The following is a 14,415-nucleotide window of genomic DNA, read 5'->3' on the forward strand; positions in this document are numbered from 1 at the left end:
GTTCTCTCACTGTATCAATTGTGGCAGGGAGGTCCCGGCGAAGTAGCGAGATCTTGTCTGCAAAATAGTTCTGAAAAACCTCGGCTGGAGGGGCCTGATTACCACTTTTTGGGACGGTAGGAACCGTCGTTAGAGATCGAATTATTTTGAACAATTTTGCCGGGTGTGAGCTAGCAGACGTTATCAAAGAAGCATAATATACTCGCTTTGCCTCAGTGATAGCATGCTCATAGGATTCCCTGAATGCCTCATAAGCTGATCTCGATGCTCTGTCACGGAGTTCTCGCCACACGCCCTCCAGCTGTCTCTTTTCCCGCTTCATCAGTCGAAGTTCCTCGGTGAACCAAGGAGACCGATTTCGGCGGGGTCTGAGAGGGGACCAAGGCAGCGACACCTCAGGCCTATCCTCTGTTCGATATCAGTAGGCATGCCAATGACTTAAATCAAGAAGTAGTTTTCTGAGATCTACAGAGATACTTGTAGGAACACCTCAGCAAGCGAGAGTCCAAAAGTGGCAGTCTAAAACCCGAAACCACAAGCCATGGCTGATACCAAATGAGGGACTCCCTCCTGGGCACACCGAAGACTCGGCAACTTGGAAGGCGCTAAACAGACTGCGCTCTGGCACCATGAGATGCAGAGCCAACCTTAAGAAATGGGGCCACAACGTCGGGTCCACGACATGCAAGTGTGGAGAAGAGCAAACTACAGAACACCTACTACAATGCAATCTGAGCTATGTCACATGCACAATGGAGGCCCTTTCTATAGCAACACTAAAGACACTCTAAATGGCCAGCTACTGGACATTGTGTGTGTGTGTTTTAAAAAAATACATTACAACTGTACACTTGGTTTGCTTCTGATACAATAAATAAATAAGTCTTTGCTTGATTTGTTTTTTATTGGTCAAATCTGTTGATGATGTGGCTGGGGAGAAAGGACAAAAAAACCAAAAGTAATAGGGCTCGAATAATTGTTCAAAGTAAGAAGTAATTAATTAGAACAGAGGTGAGCAGAATAAGTAGATTTCCAGATGATTTTAGTGGATTACCAAAAGTTTCCAAGTGCTCATTTAACAGCAGTAACACCATATAGTCGTTTATCTATAGTCTTGTAACACACTCTTCAGTTTGTGTGACTGAGGATAGATTTGTATACAATAGATTGAAAATGAATTCCAGTTTTTATTTGGAAATCTGTCTGGACTCTGGCACCAATTTCTCCAATTTTAAGTCCCCAACACTGCTATTTTGAATATTATTTGTTAAATGCAGTGATGAGAAGCTGCAAAACAGACAGCTGCCTTCTTACCTATCATATACTGAAATCTAAATTAGGGCTTATTTCCAAAGATTCGGAAGGGCATTAAAGAGTAGACTAATGGCTGTGTTGGGAATGGGTTGTCTTTTAATTTGTGAAGAAAAAAATAAACCCCAGTGCACACAACTTTTCTCTTCCTGTGGGACAGGAAAGAAGAGTTTTACTTGATACTACTTTCATGAGCTCATATAGTGAATTTTAATTATAGAATGTATTAAAAAATCTTTATGTTAATATGTCTTATCAGATGCCTATACATTGCAGATAGCTGAAATGTGATTTTTCTGCCTTAGCTCTTGGGTATCTCCTCCTCAGTCAATTACCTGAGATTCAGTCTTTCAGCATCTAAATAGTGAAGTGCCTAGGGTTCTTTAATTAAATAGAAATCCAAAGTCATTCCCCACAGCATAGGTTAACGTCTTGTAATATTTGTTTCTCTGGGATTGTGCCATACATTTGAAAGTCAAACCACTTCTGAGTTTTCCTTACTTGGGAAAGTCCTCTGAAATCCACCATATGTCAACAGGCAGTTTGAAGGCACATACATACTCATACACACAGTCTTTCTAAGCGCCATAGTACATGACAGTCACATGCACTGTTAGGTCACATGCTTATAATTTTAAGCACTGATAGCCTTGGTGAATGCCAGAAGTGTCATGGGTTTGGGAGGAGATGTTTGGCTTTATCTCCCTTGGCTATGCCCTGGGAGCCAATAGGCGCTTCTCTTCCTGTGCAAATAAGCAGCTTTGAAGCAGTGCTTCAGGGTAGCCTCCAGCTGGGAATGGGAAGGGTTCAGTTTTGCCTAACATTAGCTCACTCCTGAATTACGGTACTTTAGTAAGTAAAAATAATAAGTATAGAGTTGAACTGGTTCTTTAACGTCATTTGTAATGTAGCCCCAGTTCTCACACTTAACTTCTCCATATCAAGAGGTGGAAAACTCCATAAATTGCTTTTTGTTTAGCTGCTTTTTGTAGGCTGTGTGCATGCGTGAGATATAAGTGTGGAGACATTTGCAAGGAAATAGGCATATCTCTTGTAATTGTTCAAAACAAAATAAAAGGCATGATATTCCAAGACAAAATAAAAGAGATGAGTTCAGTATGGCATATTTCTCGAAAATAACATTTTTCATTAAACCATCCAGTTATTTCCAAAGTAGTATCAATAAATTGAGAGCCAGAGTGATATAGTGGTTTGGTCTACTGCTCTGGAGGCCACAGTTTAAACCCAAACTAGATGACTTCAGGTAAATCATATTCTTAGTCACAGAGGAATCAAATGTCAATGCCTTCTGAACAGTCTTCCCAAGAAAACCCCATAATAACTTCCCTTAGGTTCACCACAACTCAGAAACAATTTGAAAGCATACAACAAGAAGTATTTTCTTCCATATCGAATGTCACTGTGGAATTTTATGCTGGGTAACATTAAAGGAACAATTTATGTTTGGATAAAAAGGCATAAGAGCTGAATACTCGAAGATGTCAGAGCTGAGACATCTGCAAAAGGGATGCAAATGGAGTGAAGAAAAATGTATAATTCAGTGTGTCGAATCTCTTCAGGTGTCATTGTTGGCACATGGTTAGACCTAGCACTTGTTCATGTTTACTGTATTCAATCCCTGCTGCCTTAGGGTTTTCCCAACTTTTGCATTTAATATCAATTCTGATTCCCACAGGCTCTGAAACTAAAAACCACTCCCTTAAACGTCTCTGCACCCTGAGGTGGCTTTTACCACACCCTCCATTGACTCTTTCTTACTGCGGTGGCAAAGTATCTGGTTTAGCTGGTGAACAGGCTAGTGCTGATTATGATGCTGCGTTGTGGGAGGCAGTTGCTTAAAAGCTCAGTTTTACTTGGACCTTAATTTTACCACAACAGCCTTGGATTAGTTCTCTTTTTCAAAGGGCTTTAACCCTAAAGTGGGTGCAAACCTGCGTTTGCAGCATCTGCTATTTGTCATTTGCTGTAACAGTGAATTTCACAATTTGTCGCCTAGTGCAAAAGACTCTTCCCTAAAGAACTCTGAGCACAGAAATATGTTTTGTGTAACAAAAATGAACATGAAGGTGCGTAGACATTAATGTACAAGTTGTTACCCCACACTTCCTTCATTTCAGGAATATTATTGAGGGGATAATCATTTGCTGGTATGAAGCCTGAAATCTTGGCTGATCTATTGTGACTTCTCCAGAGGTCTACAAGTAGTCAAGTCTACCTCCTTGCACTGCCATGCAGATTCCAAATAACTTTTTGTGAGTTACATTATAAACACTTGATACTTCAGCCGGTGGAATTTTCCTTCTAGCCTCTCATCTTGCTCAAATACTGATGCTTAGTGTTTAAGTTGGACTTTACACATAGCCTGATCTCTAATTATAAATTATTATCAACAAATAAAAATGTTGTCCTGCTTCTTCAAAGGATTGCTCATAACTGGAAAGGGATGATGAAGGGAACCTTTGAATCACGGCAGGGAGGATAGGCTATGGTGTGTCCCAAATGGAAGCCTGGCAGATGTGTAGGATGTTCTTACCCCAGAGATTTTAGTAATCGCAAATGTCTCATCATCTGGTAAACACCCTGCTCTGATTCCATCCTATTTTGAGTGGGTCGTGCTCTTTGCTCCCAAACTTGCAACTTTGTCTTAGCTGTTCTTATGGAAAAGTATTGAAAAAGCATGTTTTATGTCCAAATAAATATTTTTAAAATTACATCAGTTTGCAGATTGTACTACTTTTTATGCATATATCTATTGAGAAAGTACCCTTCTATTTGTAAACATGTTGGTATATGTTTGAAAACTAAGTGTGGTCTGTATTTGATTGTTCAATTACTTTATATCATGCAGTGTTTGATTTATCAGGTTAGGAAGAGAAGGGGAAAGACAAAGTTTCTTGAGAAATTGGTGTTTTGGTACCCAGAAGGCCAACCATGATGTTTTGAACAAATCTGGTGTCTTAATTATATGGCACAACGTGTATGTTTTGATTTTGCTTTTTATGTGCTTTTTTGGTTCTTCTTTGAATTGTGGTAGCTATCTTGAATGCTAACTGGAAAGGCAGGATGAAAATAGTTAGCAATACATGAATAAGAAAGTTGGGGAAATGAAAGATTTGGTTGAATAGGAACTCACTACCCAAAGTAATTGTAGGCGTGTAGCTCTGAATTTAAGGAGCGGTGAATTTCACAAATCATAAACCTGCTCCTGAAGACACTGTGTGGGCAGTTTTTGATACTGTAAGAGACAATTTTGCTACAGTAACACAACCTGTAAGAAGCAGCAATACTAGAGATCCACCTTCTTCCTTTAGGAGAAGTGTTAAGTATTCTTTGCAGCCTAAGAGAATGGTTTATAATTATAATAGGTGTGCCTGATCCATTTTAAATTTCCTAATCTGTTTTATAATATGATGCAACAAGCAACTTTTTTCTGACCAGAAGGGTGATTAAACATTTATTTGTTGGTTGGAAAAAAAGAAAAAAAAAGTGTATTCCTTCTTGATAACAGCCACCACATTTTTTGTGTTAGGATTTTTACAGTAAACGGTTTGACTTATTTGTAAGTTTTTCTCATAAAACACAGGGCTTGCGGATTTAAAAACAAAAACAAAAACAGCAAATCCTGTGCTAAGACGTTACACTCTGCAGAAGAGTGGGAGGACTTGCATTCGTATAGCTCTATAGGTTGCCAACTTGCAATGGTTGCAGCAGGTACTGTTTTGCCAAGGAAGAAGCAGGACATAATGCTGCAAGTTACCTCATTTAAAGTAGATATTGTGGCCATTTTAGAAGGATACAACACATTTGCCTGGTTGGTCAACCATCCCACTTTCACATAGTGAAAATCGGAGATCATATTCAAACTATTTCATGGGAAAAAAACCATTTTATTTTGGTTTTGGAATAAGAAATGTGTCTCAAAGGCCTGTGATTTATATTTTTGGCAATTGTGGATGAAATCAGTTTGTGCACTGGTGTCTGTTCTAAAGCATCTTTAGTGAAGGCAGATTAAAATAATGTGACTTTTCTGCAGTGTACTTCTCCATGCTTTAGCTGCTCTTCACTTTGATGCAATCCATTAAGCACATTTCTGAATGCAGTAGATATTTCAGCAAACATACATCAGTCCTGTGTTTTTTTTCCTTGATGTGAATAAAGAACACCAAAATACCATGAACCTAATCACAAGCATTTCTGATGGCATGTCTAAAGATAACGCTATATCGTTGTGAACTTGTACAACTCCAGATTAATAGGAGTGAGCAAAGAGTTATCAAAAGTAGTAATGAAATGTTTGAAACCTGTGCAAAAGCCAGTAACTGTTTCAGCATCATAGTATTTTGGTAACTAATTTCAGCTTACCTGACATATTGCCTTTCAGGAAACACTTAATATTCCATAATATGATACTACTACAATACCAGATTAGCTGATCAGAATACTAGCTATCTGGCCTATATATCAGCAATTAGAAGTGACACAGTGAATTTCCATGAAAGGTGTATTGGGAGATTGAGAGTTGAAAACTAGATGCTTAATCCTGAGCATAGAATGAATGCTATGAGGAAGGAGCTGAATAATATTTTTGAAACGATGGCTATTTGTGGAATCAACAAACTTGTAAAGTTTCACTCTTGTCTAATTTAAAAACCATCTAAATGTTATGGAGAAGGGGAAGGGATTGACTGATGCACATACATGATTGGGATGCTTCTGTCCATGTCTGAGGACTATTTGTCCATCATTAGGGAATATTTATTTATTTATTTGTTTGTTTACTTTATTTGTATACCGCTTTTCTCAGCCCTTGGGCGACTCAAAGCAGTTAACAATGGCAAAATTCAATGCTCAGAACAACTTAAAATAGTTAAAAACAATTAAAACAGGAGCATATTAAACAATCAATTATACATCAATAAACATCTTGTTAGCGTCTCATAATTAGAATCAGGATCCAGTTTCATCATCCAATTGTTCCATATTCCAGTTGTTCCATAGCTACGACTGGGGAAAAAATAGCTCTTGTACTAGGAGACCTTCCCCTCTGTGGTCCTCTTTTTCTTTTACCAGTGCTCCTATTACTTTAAGTGAGGCTGGCCCATTTGTTACACGTTTGCCATATAATTTAGAAATTGTAGTCTAGATAGTAGAGTCTCGGTGGGTTATTTAAGAGAGCAACAGAAATAAGCTCAGAGATCTTCCAGAGCTCTGTGCTGGAAGTGCACCTAGGCAAAGCAGGATACATAGGGGTGCTTCTGTTTCAGAGGGAAAAGAGAGGGATTTATAACTGTAAAAACTGAACAGATAGCATAAAAGTGGGGAAGAGAAATAATTGTAAAGCTGCAACTCTCCATGATTCCATAGCATTAAGCCATGTCAATTAAAGTAGTGTCAAACTGCATTATTTCTACAGTGTAGAAATGCCCTTAAACTCATGGAACTCCAAATGCATATCAGTGGATATGAACACAAAAATCCTGTTTTTTTCTGTATATTTCATTATGAAAACTTACTTCCCATATTAAAAATATCTTGATTTCTGTATTTTTGTGGATATTTGTGCCTATTTTTTTTTTTAAAAAAAGGTTTTATAATACTTGCTATGAAAGATTGATGCCAGCCAATCACAGCTCAGAAAATATTGTGAAAGCAGACCTTTGGGGGAGAAATGATACAAAACTGAGGCTACTTTTTGACAAAAGGCATATAGGAAAAGATGGCTTAGATGGGGGAAATGACATAGAAATAAAAAAGAGCTGTCATAGAGATACAGCAGTCAGCCAGAATGAAGAACTGAATAGGGTTTTGGAGAGCTGAGAAGGATTGAATAGTTCAGAGGTTGAGGTGTTATCTACATGTGTCTTAATAAACTTCAACTTGTTTATTTTTTTAACAACTGTATTTGGCTGTATTTGCTTACTACAATCAACCAGGAACCGCGGTGGCGCAATGGGTTAAAACCCTTGTGCCAGCTGAACTGCTGACCTGAAGACCTAAAAGTCGGTGGTTCGAATCTTCAAGATGGGGTGAGCTCCCATCTGTCAGCCTCAGCTTCCCATGCAGGGACATGAGAGAACCCTTCCACATGATGGTAACACATCTGGGCATCCCCTGGGCAACGTCCATGCAAACAGCCAATTCTCTCACACCAGAAACGACTTGCAGTATATTCTCAATTTGCTTTTGACTCAATAAAAAAACCCACAATCAACCTACAGAATAGCACAGCCGCTGATCCTCAGAGGGCTCATCTTGAGGCCCAAGGATCCAATCCAGAGAGGGATTGAGAGGGTAGCAAATTAAGGTAAAAAGACTTTGACAGAAATTTACAGATCAGGTTAAATTGGTAGTGAGAAGCAACACATAAAATGCTAGTATTGGTCTGCAATGAGAAGTAGTTTGTAAAAAGTTGATGCGTGAGTAAAATGTGGCTCTTCGCATTTCAGTTTTTATCATAGTTCTCAGTGGGGGAAACTTAACCACATGTCTGTGCAGCCATATCATGCAACATGTATATTTCTGGCTTTGGCTTCCGTGTGTGTGTGTGTGTGTGTGTGTGAGCGCAAGAGAGAGATCTTTTCTGTAGGAATTCAGGAAATCATTTCAATATTTTCTTTTTCAAAAGAGTTAAAGCTTTATTCAAGGGGAGGTAGGTACAACATTTCCGTTCATTAATGTAAAATCATATATGTTTTTCTTCTCTTCTTTTGATAGGGTACATTTCCACATGGAATTGACATTTTGACTGCAGCTGATTATTTTGCTGTTCGTAACAGAGCTAATTGTTTCCTTAATATCAGGTAAGAGATAATCATTTAAATGTTTAATAAATATAGAGATAATTTTATTTTTAACATGCCTTTGTGTTTCTGCCTATGTGTTTCTGCTAATGGCTAGATGGGTAATGTCAAAGAATATGAATGGTTTGGTTCTTTTCTCGAAGAGTGAGTGAATGGTGAAGTTCTTCTTTTTAACTCAGTTTTTACAAACAAAAGAACAACTACATATTCCATAACCCTTTTATAGTTCTTCACAGTGAAGTTGATTCAGGACAGAGGCCTTATGTTACAGCAGATCTGGCTGCATTGGAAAATCAGTGTGATAGAATTTGGGAGGCTGCTGATTGTATAGGGCAAACCCATGCTTCTGAATATTTAAATGCCCTCAGACCTCCACATTTATCAGTTTAACTTTGTGGATTTGATTATTTGTAAATTTAGTTAATTCATTTTCCTTAATAATAGTAATAATCATCGTCATTGTCATCTTTATTTATATCCCACCTTATCTACCCAAGGGAACTCAGGGTGGTTTACAACAAATATCAGCAAACATTCAATGCCATAAAGAAACATAACGAAACATAAAGGACTTTAAGAGTCCCTTGACCTTTCAGGACAAACCTGTGGTCAAACATTACTGGAAAATTACCATAGAGTCAAACTGGAGGACTTAGAGATTCCTAAAGATATATTCTCTCTAGTAAAAAAGAATTTAATTTTTTATTTGTGGTTTTCCCACTTTAATTGCAGTTCTGTGTCACATCTCCTGCAAATGTGGAGGAGGGCTTACTAGATTCCACGTAGTAATCTAACACACGTGAAAGAGACAGGGAGAGCTTTAACACTTCCCTTTTCTGAATGTCCTAATTTACCACACACAAAGAAGTGAGTTTCTTTGAAAGAACCAGAAATGTTCTCTCTGCATTCAGCCTGAAGGAATGGAGTCCAAAATCCTGTCAAATCAAATCTATATAATGTATAGGTCACTATGAAGCTTAAGTACATCTTAAGTGTGATCAGCATGAGGGTCAGACATGACTTTCATGCAGTAATATGGACTAATGTCTTCACCAAATACACTGAATGGATGTTGGTTCACAATTTGCAGGCTTTTAAATAGAGGAACAGGTCTGGTATCTGTGATGTAAGCAGATTTCCCTTTGTTTTTCCTACTGAGTTCCTGAATTATCTTAATTTTTGATTGTCCCTTTCATCCTTAAGCTGCTTGGCCCACGCTCTTCCAATCCACTCCACCCTCCCTTTACTCCTCGCTTTCCTTTGTGCATGCCTTCCTCCTACACTCAGCCAGTTTCCCAATTCCCTTTTGTGTAGCGAAACAAAAACAAAGGAACACAGTGAGTCAGGAAAGGATTTATTTGTTACTTTTGCAACTTTTCAAGATGGCAAAAAAGTGATTATTTGTTAGTTTGGATCTGTGTTGAGATACAGAGGTTTTCATTGAGAAAGTTGGTAATTAGGGCTTTGTTGTAAAGGATTATTAGTTTGTTTATTTTTTACGGTTTACACTTGTGCTTGACAAGACATCACTTATCTTGCTTCTGTGATCTGCATGTGTTTAGCCACACAAATTATTCTCCCAACAAGTAATCCCAGCATGATACTTGTGGCTAGTCTGGATGATGCCAGTTTATTTTACAGAAAATTTCGTACTCAAGTCAAGAAACCTGTTCAGGTTTCTTCCTGTCTTTAAATATGTGTTGTATAGTTCAATTTTCTTCGTACAACAAATGGAATATTTCAGTTTATTCTTTCCATTGAGATTTATCTCTCTGTATTTCAACATGTAAAAAAAAGCGAAATTAAAGCCAGATTAGTACTACAGATTTTAGTTATGAGAAGGGTCTGTAACTTTAGATTTACAAAGGTTTTTTTAGAATTGTGATATGTGTGTCTGTTAATTTGTTGTCATTAATGCTGATAAACTATTTTAATTCACTAAGCCATCCATACTCGGTAACTTGGGAGGTTAGCTTTTAGAACTAACCATCAGCTTGGTAAGGTTGGCCACATTGCAAGTAGGTAACTATGGTCTGAAAAGGCTGTTGATACCAAGATGACTTGACGATCTGTCATTCATTGTCACCATAAGTTAAAGTCAAGTAGATGGCAATTAACAACAACAAATGAGATTTGCAAAGAATGGCATGAAGATTGTCACTGAAAACTCCTAGATGTACATTTTGTTAATCTCTTCTTTAAAAATGCTGTTTGTTCCCTTCTCAACTTGGGACATTTTTGCAGATGTACTACAGCCATAGTATAATTATGTCTCTAGGATGCTTGGAGTCCACATTTTGTTGGGAAGCAGGGGATCTCATTTTACAATCTGTTCAGTTACCTTTCATGGTGATCTGCACCTTCCCTTCTTTCTAATCTCCTTTGTACACTCAGGCTCCAGTTTGTTGTTTGAAGTTAATAACAGGTGATGTAGAAGATATGTTTAGGAATGATAGGTTTGTTTCCACTGGAAGAAACAATCATTGCAATTACAGAAATAAGTGGTCAGCTGCAAAGTTCAATTAGTCAATAAAGTGTGAAAAATTCTTAAGCAGTGTTTTGAATGCATCTAAGCGTATGCATAATATTTTTTCTGCTCAACTGAAATGGCTAAGAAGTTTATCTCACGAGGTAGACAAATCACAATTGTAGCAGGACAATTGCATCTTTGAGTGAATAATCTGTTAATGACCACCTTTTATGGAAGAACTGCCTCCGAAAGGTCTCCAATCTTGGTAGGAAAGGAGTGAGATTGTTCAAGTTCATGGGCCTCATCACACTCGAGTTCTTTAAAAGCTGTGACTGCCTCCTGCTGAATTCTGGGGCTTGTAGTTCAGGGAGGCCCAGAGCTTCTCTAGATGAGCAGTTTAGAGGCCCCTCCCTGAACGGCAAACTCCAGAATTCTTTAGGAGGCAGTCGCTGTAGAAATCTGGGGTTTGTAGTTTGGGGAGGAGCCTTTAAACTGCTCATCCAGAGAAGCCCTGGACCTCCCTAAATTACAAACCCCAGAATTCTACAGGTGACAGTCACAGCATTAAAAGTGGATCAAAGTGGATAAATGCTCAGGTGTGATGAAGCCCCAAGGCAAAACACAGTTGTCCTACTGTAATTATGATTTGCCTGCCTCTTAAAACCATTCTGTTCCCCCAGATTGAGTCATGGTTGGCAGTGTGGTTGGCAAATACATAGTAGAACTGAAGACCTTGTATGTTCAGTCCGTTACATCCCCAATTTAAATAACCAAGTATTTATCAATCCCACTATTCTCAACATCTATCTTGTGTTAGCATGTTTGTGTTTAAATCACTTTATACTGGCCAATGAAGATGGGTTTTTTAACTGAACCTTTTACTTCAAAACAAATAACTGCAGTGAGGAGGTGAGTGGGAAGCAGAATTGAATCGGTTACAGATAAAATGAGGGATACTAAGAAGAGAAGATTTGGAAACTGGTTAAGATTTTTTCACTTGATTATGCAAATATCCAGTAATGTTTAATATACAAACAGTCCCTAAGTCACAAACAAGATAGTGCCTTCTAGCACTTAATTACCTTATAGCTGTATTGCACTAGCCCTTGCCCCAGCCTCCTAGATCTGAACACAGCCACTGTTCTCGGCTATTGGTTGATGGTTACTGTTCTTACGTTTTTATGTTGTCTGTTGTTTAGTTTTATTGTTTTAATTATCGAAATGCAAAGTATTTTAATTTGTACTATATTTTATCTCTGTTTCTGTTAGGCTTGGTTCACATGTAAGCCGCCCCAAATCCCTTTGGGGAGATGGTGGCAGGATATAAGAATAAAGTTATAAAATTGTTGTTGTTGTTATTGGTTCTGAATTTGTTTGTAGGTCAGAAACAGGTATAGTGCAAGGGGATAACTATGATGCATTGTTTAGAAGAGTAGTAGTTCAGCTCTTTAAAATATATCAGTGTGTCTTTCTGTTGGTAAATTTAGGCATCTGTTTTGTCTCTTTAGTGTATATATTGCTGGATTTCCTGAGTATACACAGCCAATGATCGATCACTTGGTTCAGATGAAGATTAACCACTGGGATGGGTAAGGTTATTTATGCTGATCTTATGGAGGTTCATATTTTGATCATAGAGTATAGACTTACTCTGTATGAGATCATTAGTGAGGCCATTTTTAGTATTTTCCACGAGGCCTTATTTGAATCCTCAGACTCCCTGAGACACTGGTGTGAATTGCCTCTCTTGAAATCTTCTATGAGTGACAATTCATCTTTATACACCTTTAAATAGTTTGTAGTCCCCCCTTTTAATATTTTTAAACCCTGTTCTTCAAAAGGAGAAATGGCCATGCAGGCGCTTTTGGTTTGTTCTTGTTTATTCATAGTCCATGAAATCCCCAGAGAGTTTCAGAGAGAAAAGGTTAATCCCTGGGTCTGTTACAGTTGAGCATTGGTTAAGGCATTTTGATGAGAGAAGTCTAGTTCATGCAGGTAATGAAACAGAACTGCATTATTTTTCCATCTGTATGTTAATTTTTGCTAAATATTTGGACCCTTGTGACTTCTGAAATAAAAAATGTATGAGAATTTATGTATAGAAACTGAAGCAAAGTTTATGCTACATGAATTGGGCAGAGGAAAGTCAAATTGGCAGTGACTTGTTTGTGTTTGCTCCCAGTATTTCTAAGGAGTTCCATCATATTTTTACTTTTCATGCCTCTACTATGTGGTCATTGAACAGACATATTTCCTTTTTAAGGACTACTTATAGGTCAGAAAACTGTGCCAGCTACTGTCAAAAGCTATGTGACCAGCATGAGATTTAAAAACTTCCATCTCATATAGGTAGATATGCTAGTAAAACATTGTACTTCACTCTGGTCTCTTTCTTTCCACTGATCAGTTGCACAAATCTGCTTTGAAAGCCCAGCTCAAATCACATTCAGTTACTAATTAAACTTCATGTGCACAGGGCAGTGCTTTTTTGCACATAGAAAGATAAAGTTATGAACTTGTAAAGTGAATATTAGCAATTCTTTTTAAATGAATATTAAATAAACATATTCCTTTCCCCAATCTTCCAGAGTTATTCGGGAATTGTCAGCCCAAGCTCTGCATAATCTCACAGCACAGGCCCCTGACTATATGACAGATGAAGGTGAGCATGTGTCCTAAAGCTCCTGGAGCTAATACTATAAGAATACTATAAGACTTGGATTTAGTGATTTAAATATAAAAGTAACACAGGTCACCCTGTAAGTGTTTTAATTAAGTGATTGCCATTCAGAGAGCTCTTGCACCATTTCAGCAGGTGAATTTCATAAATGTACAAACAGGATCGTTATGAAAAACAGACATCTTGTCTCACTTTCTGTGGCATATGTTATCATATGGAGAAATTTGTGGCCAGCTTTACAAATTAGGTCTTGTAAATAGAAATGCTAGTTATGCATTTATGTAAAAATGGAAAATGTAAGTTTTTTTATTTACCAATCGTAATGGTATGGTCAGGAGGAACAATCCATTAACTGATGGGTTAATCCCATGATAGGCAGAAATGTATATTACTTTTCTCATCATGGGACATAATTGGTGTTGAGTAGACTAACAGTGTTACACCATTTGAACCCAAGCTTCTTTCAGATGACCTTTTTGGTGACTACAGCACAATCTCAACCAGAAGGGACTACAAGTAATAGAAGATTATAGCTCTATTTGTCCAAATTTGTCCAGATTTGTGCAAGAAAGGTCAACTGCTGGCCAGATTAAAGCATGTATTTGTGCTTTAAATTTGGATGAAAAGTCAAGTTCTCAAAATGTTTAGCCTCACTCAACAAGATCAGTGACATCCAGAGGAGTATATGCAGCCACATCATCATTAGAAGAGATTTGTAATGCTGCTGAGTGGAGCAAGCCATTAAAGTTAGTGGGACACTATAAATTGGAGAGATAAAGGTCTGTTCAAGCAGCATTTGGATGGACTGTATTTCAACCTGAAGCTTCTTAGTGGGGGTTTAGTCTTTCCTTCAATCCCATCAGGAAGGGAATTTCCTCTATGTCATAATGTGAATGAAAGGTTATACTTACTGTGAAGGATCTTTCTGGGATGGTTTGGAGTAACACTCTACACCCTCCCAGTGCATATATGTTGAATTAGGGTTCAGGTTATAATTTTTGAGCATAGGTTAGTTGGATTGGGCGTAATAATAAGACTGTTGAGGAAGAAGAGGAGTCCTAATGGTATATATGTATACTGCTGCCTATTTGACTTGGCATATCGGGATTAACCTTCATATTGGAACCATATTG

The 14,415-nt window shown here is 37.8% G+C and overlaps 1 protein-coding gene across 1 annotated transcript in view; it reads left to right on the top strand.

The window, feature by feature from the left end:
- TBCD (tubulin folding cofactor D) overlaps positions 1-14,415 on the top strand; it is a 153,006-nt gene that overhangs the window by 101,255 nt on the left and 37,336 nt on the right. Inside the window, exons 18-20 of the mRNA XM_060764526.2 lie at positions 8,047-8,132; positions 12,111-12,191; positions 13,191-13,264. Of these exons, the coding sequence (XP_060620509.2) occupies positions 8,047-8,132; positions 12,111-12,191; positions 13,191-13,264 (241 nt within the window). The remainder of the gene's footprint in view (positions 1-8,046; positions 8,133-12,110; positions 12,192-13,190; positions 13,265-14,415) is intronic.

The sequence above is a fragment of the Anolis sagrei genome, chromosome 2 (assembly GCF_037176765.1).
Source record: "Anolis sagrei isolate rAnoSag1 chromosome 2, rAnoSag1.mat, whole genome shotgun sequence".
Classification (NCBI taxonomy): domain Eukaryota; kingdom Metazoa; phylum Chordata; class Lepidosauria; order Squamata; family Dactyloidae; genus Anolis; species Anolis sagrei.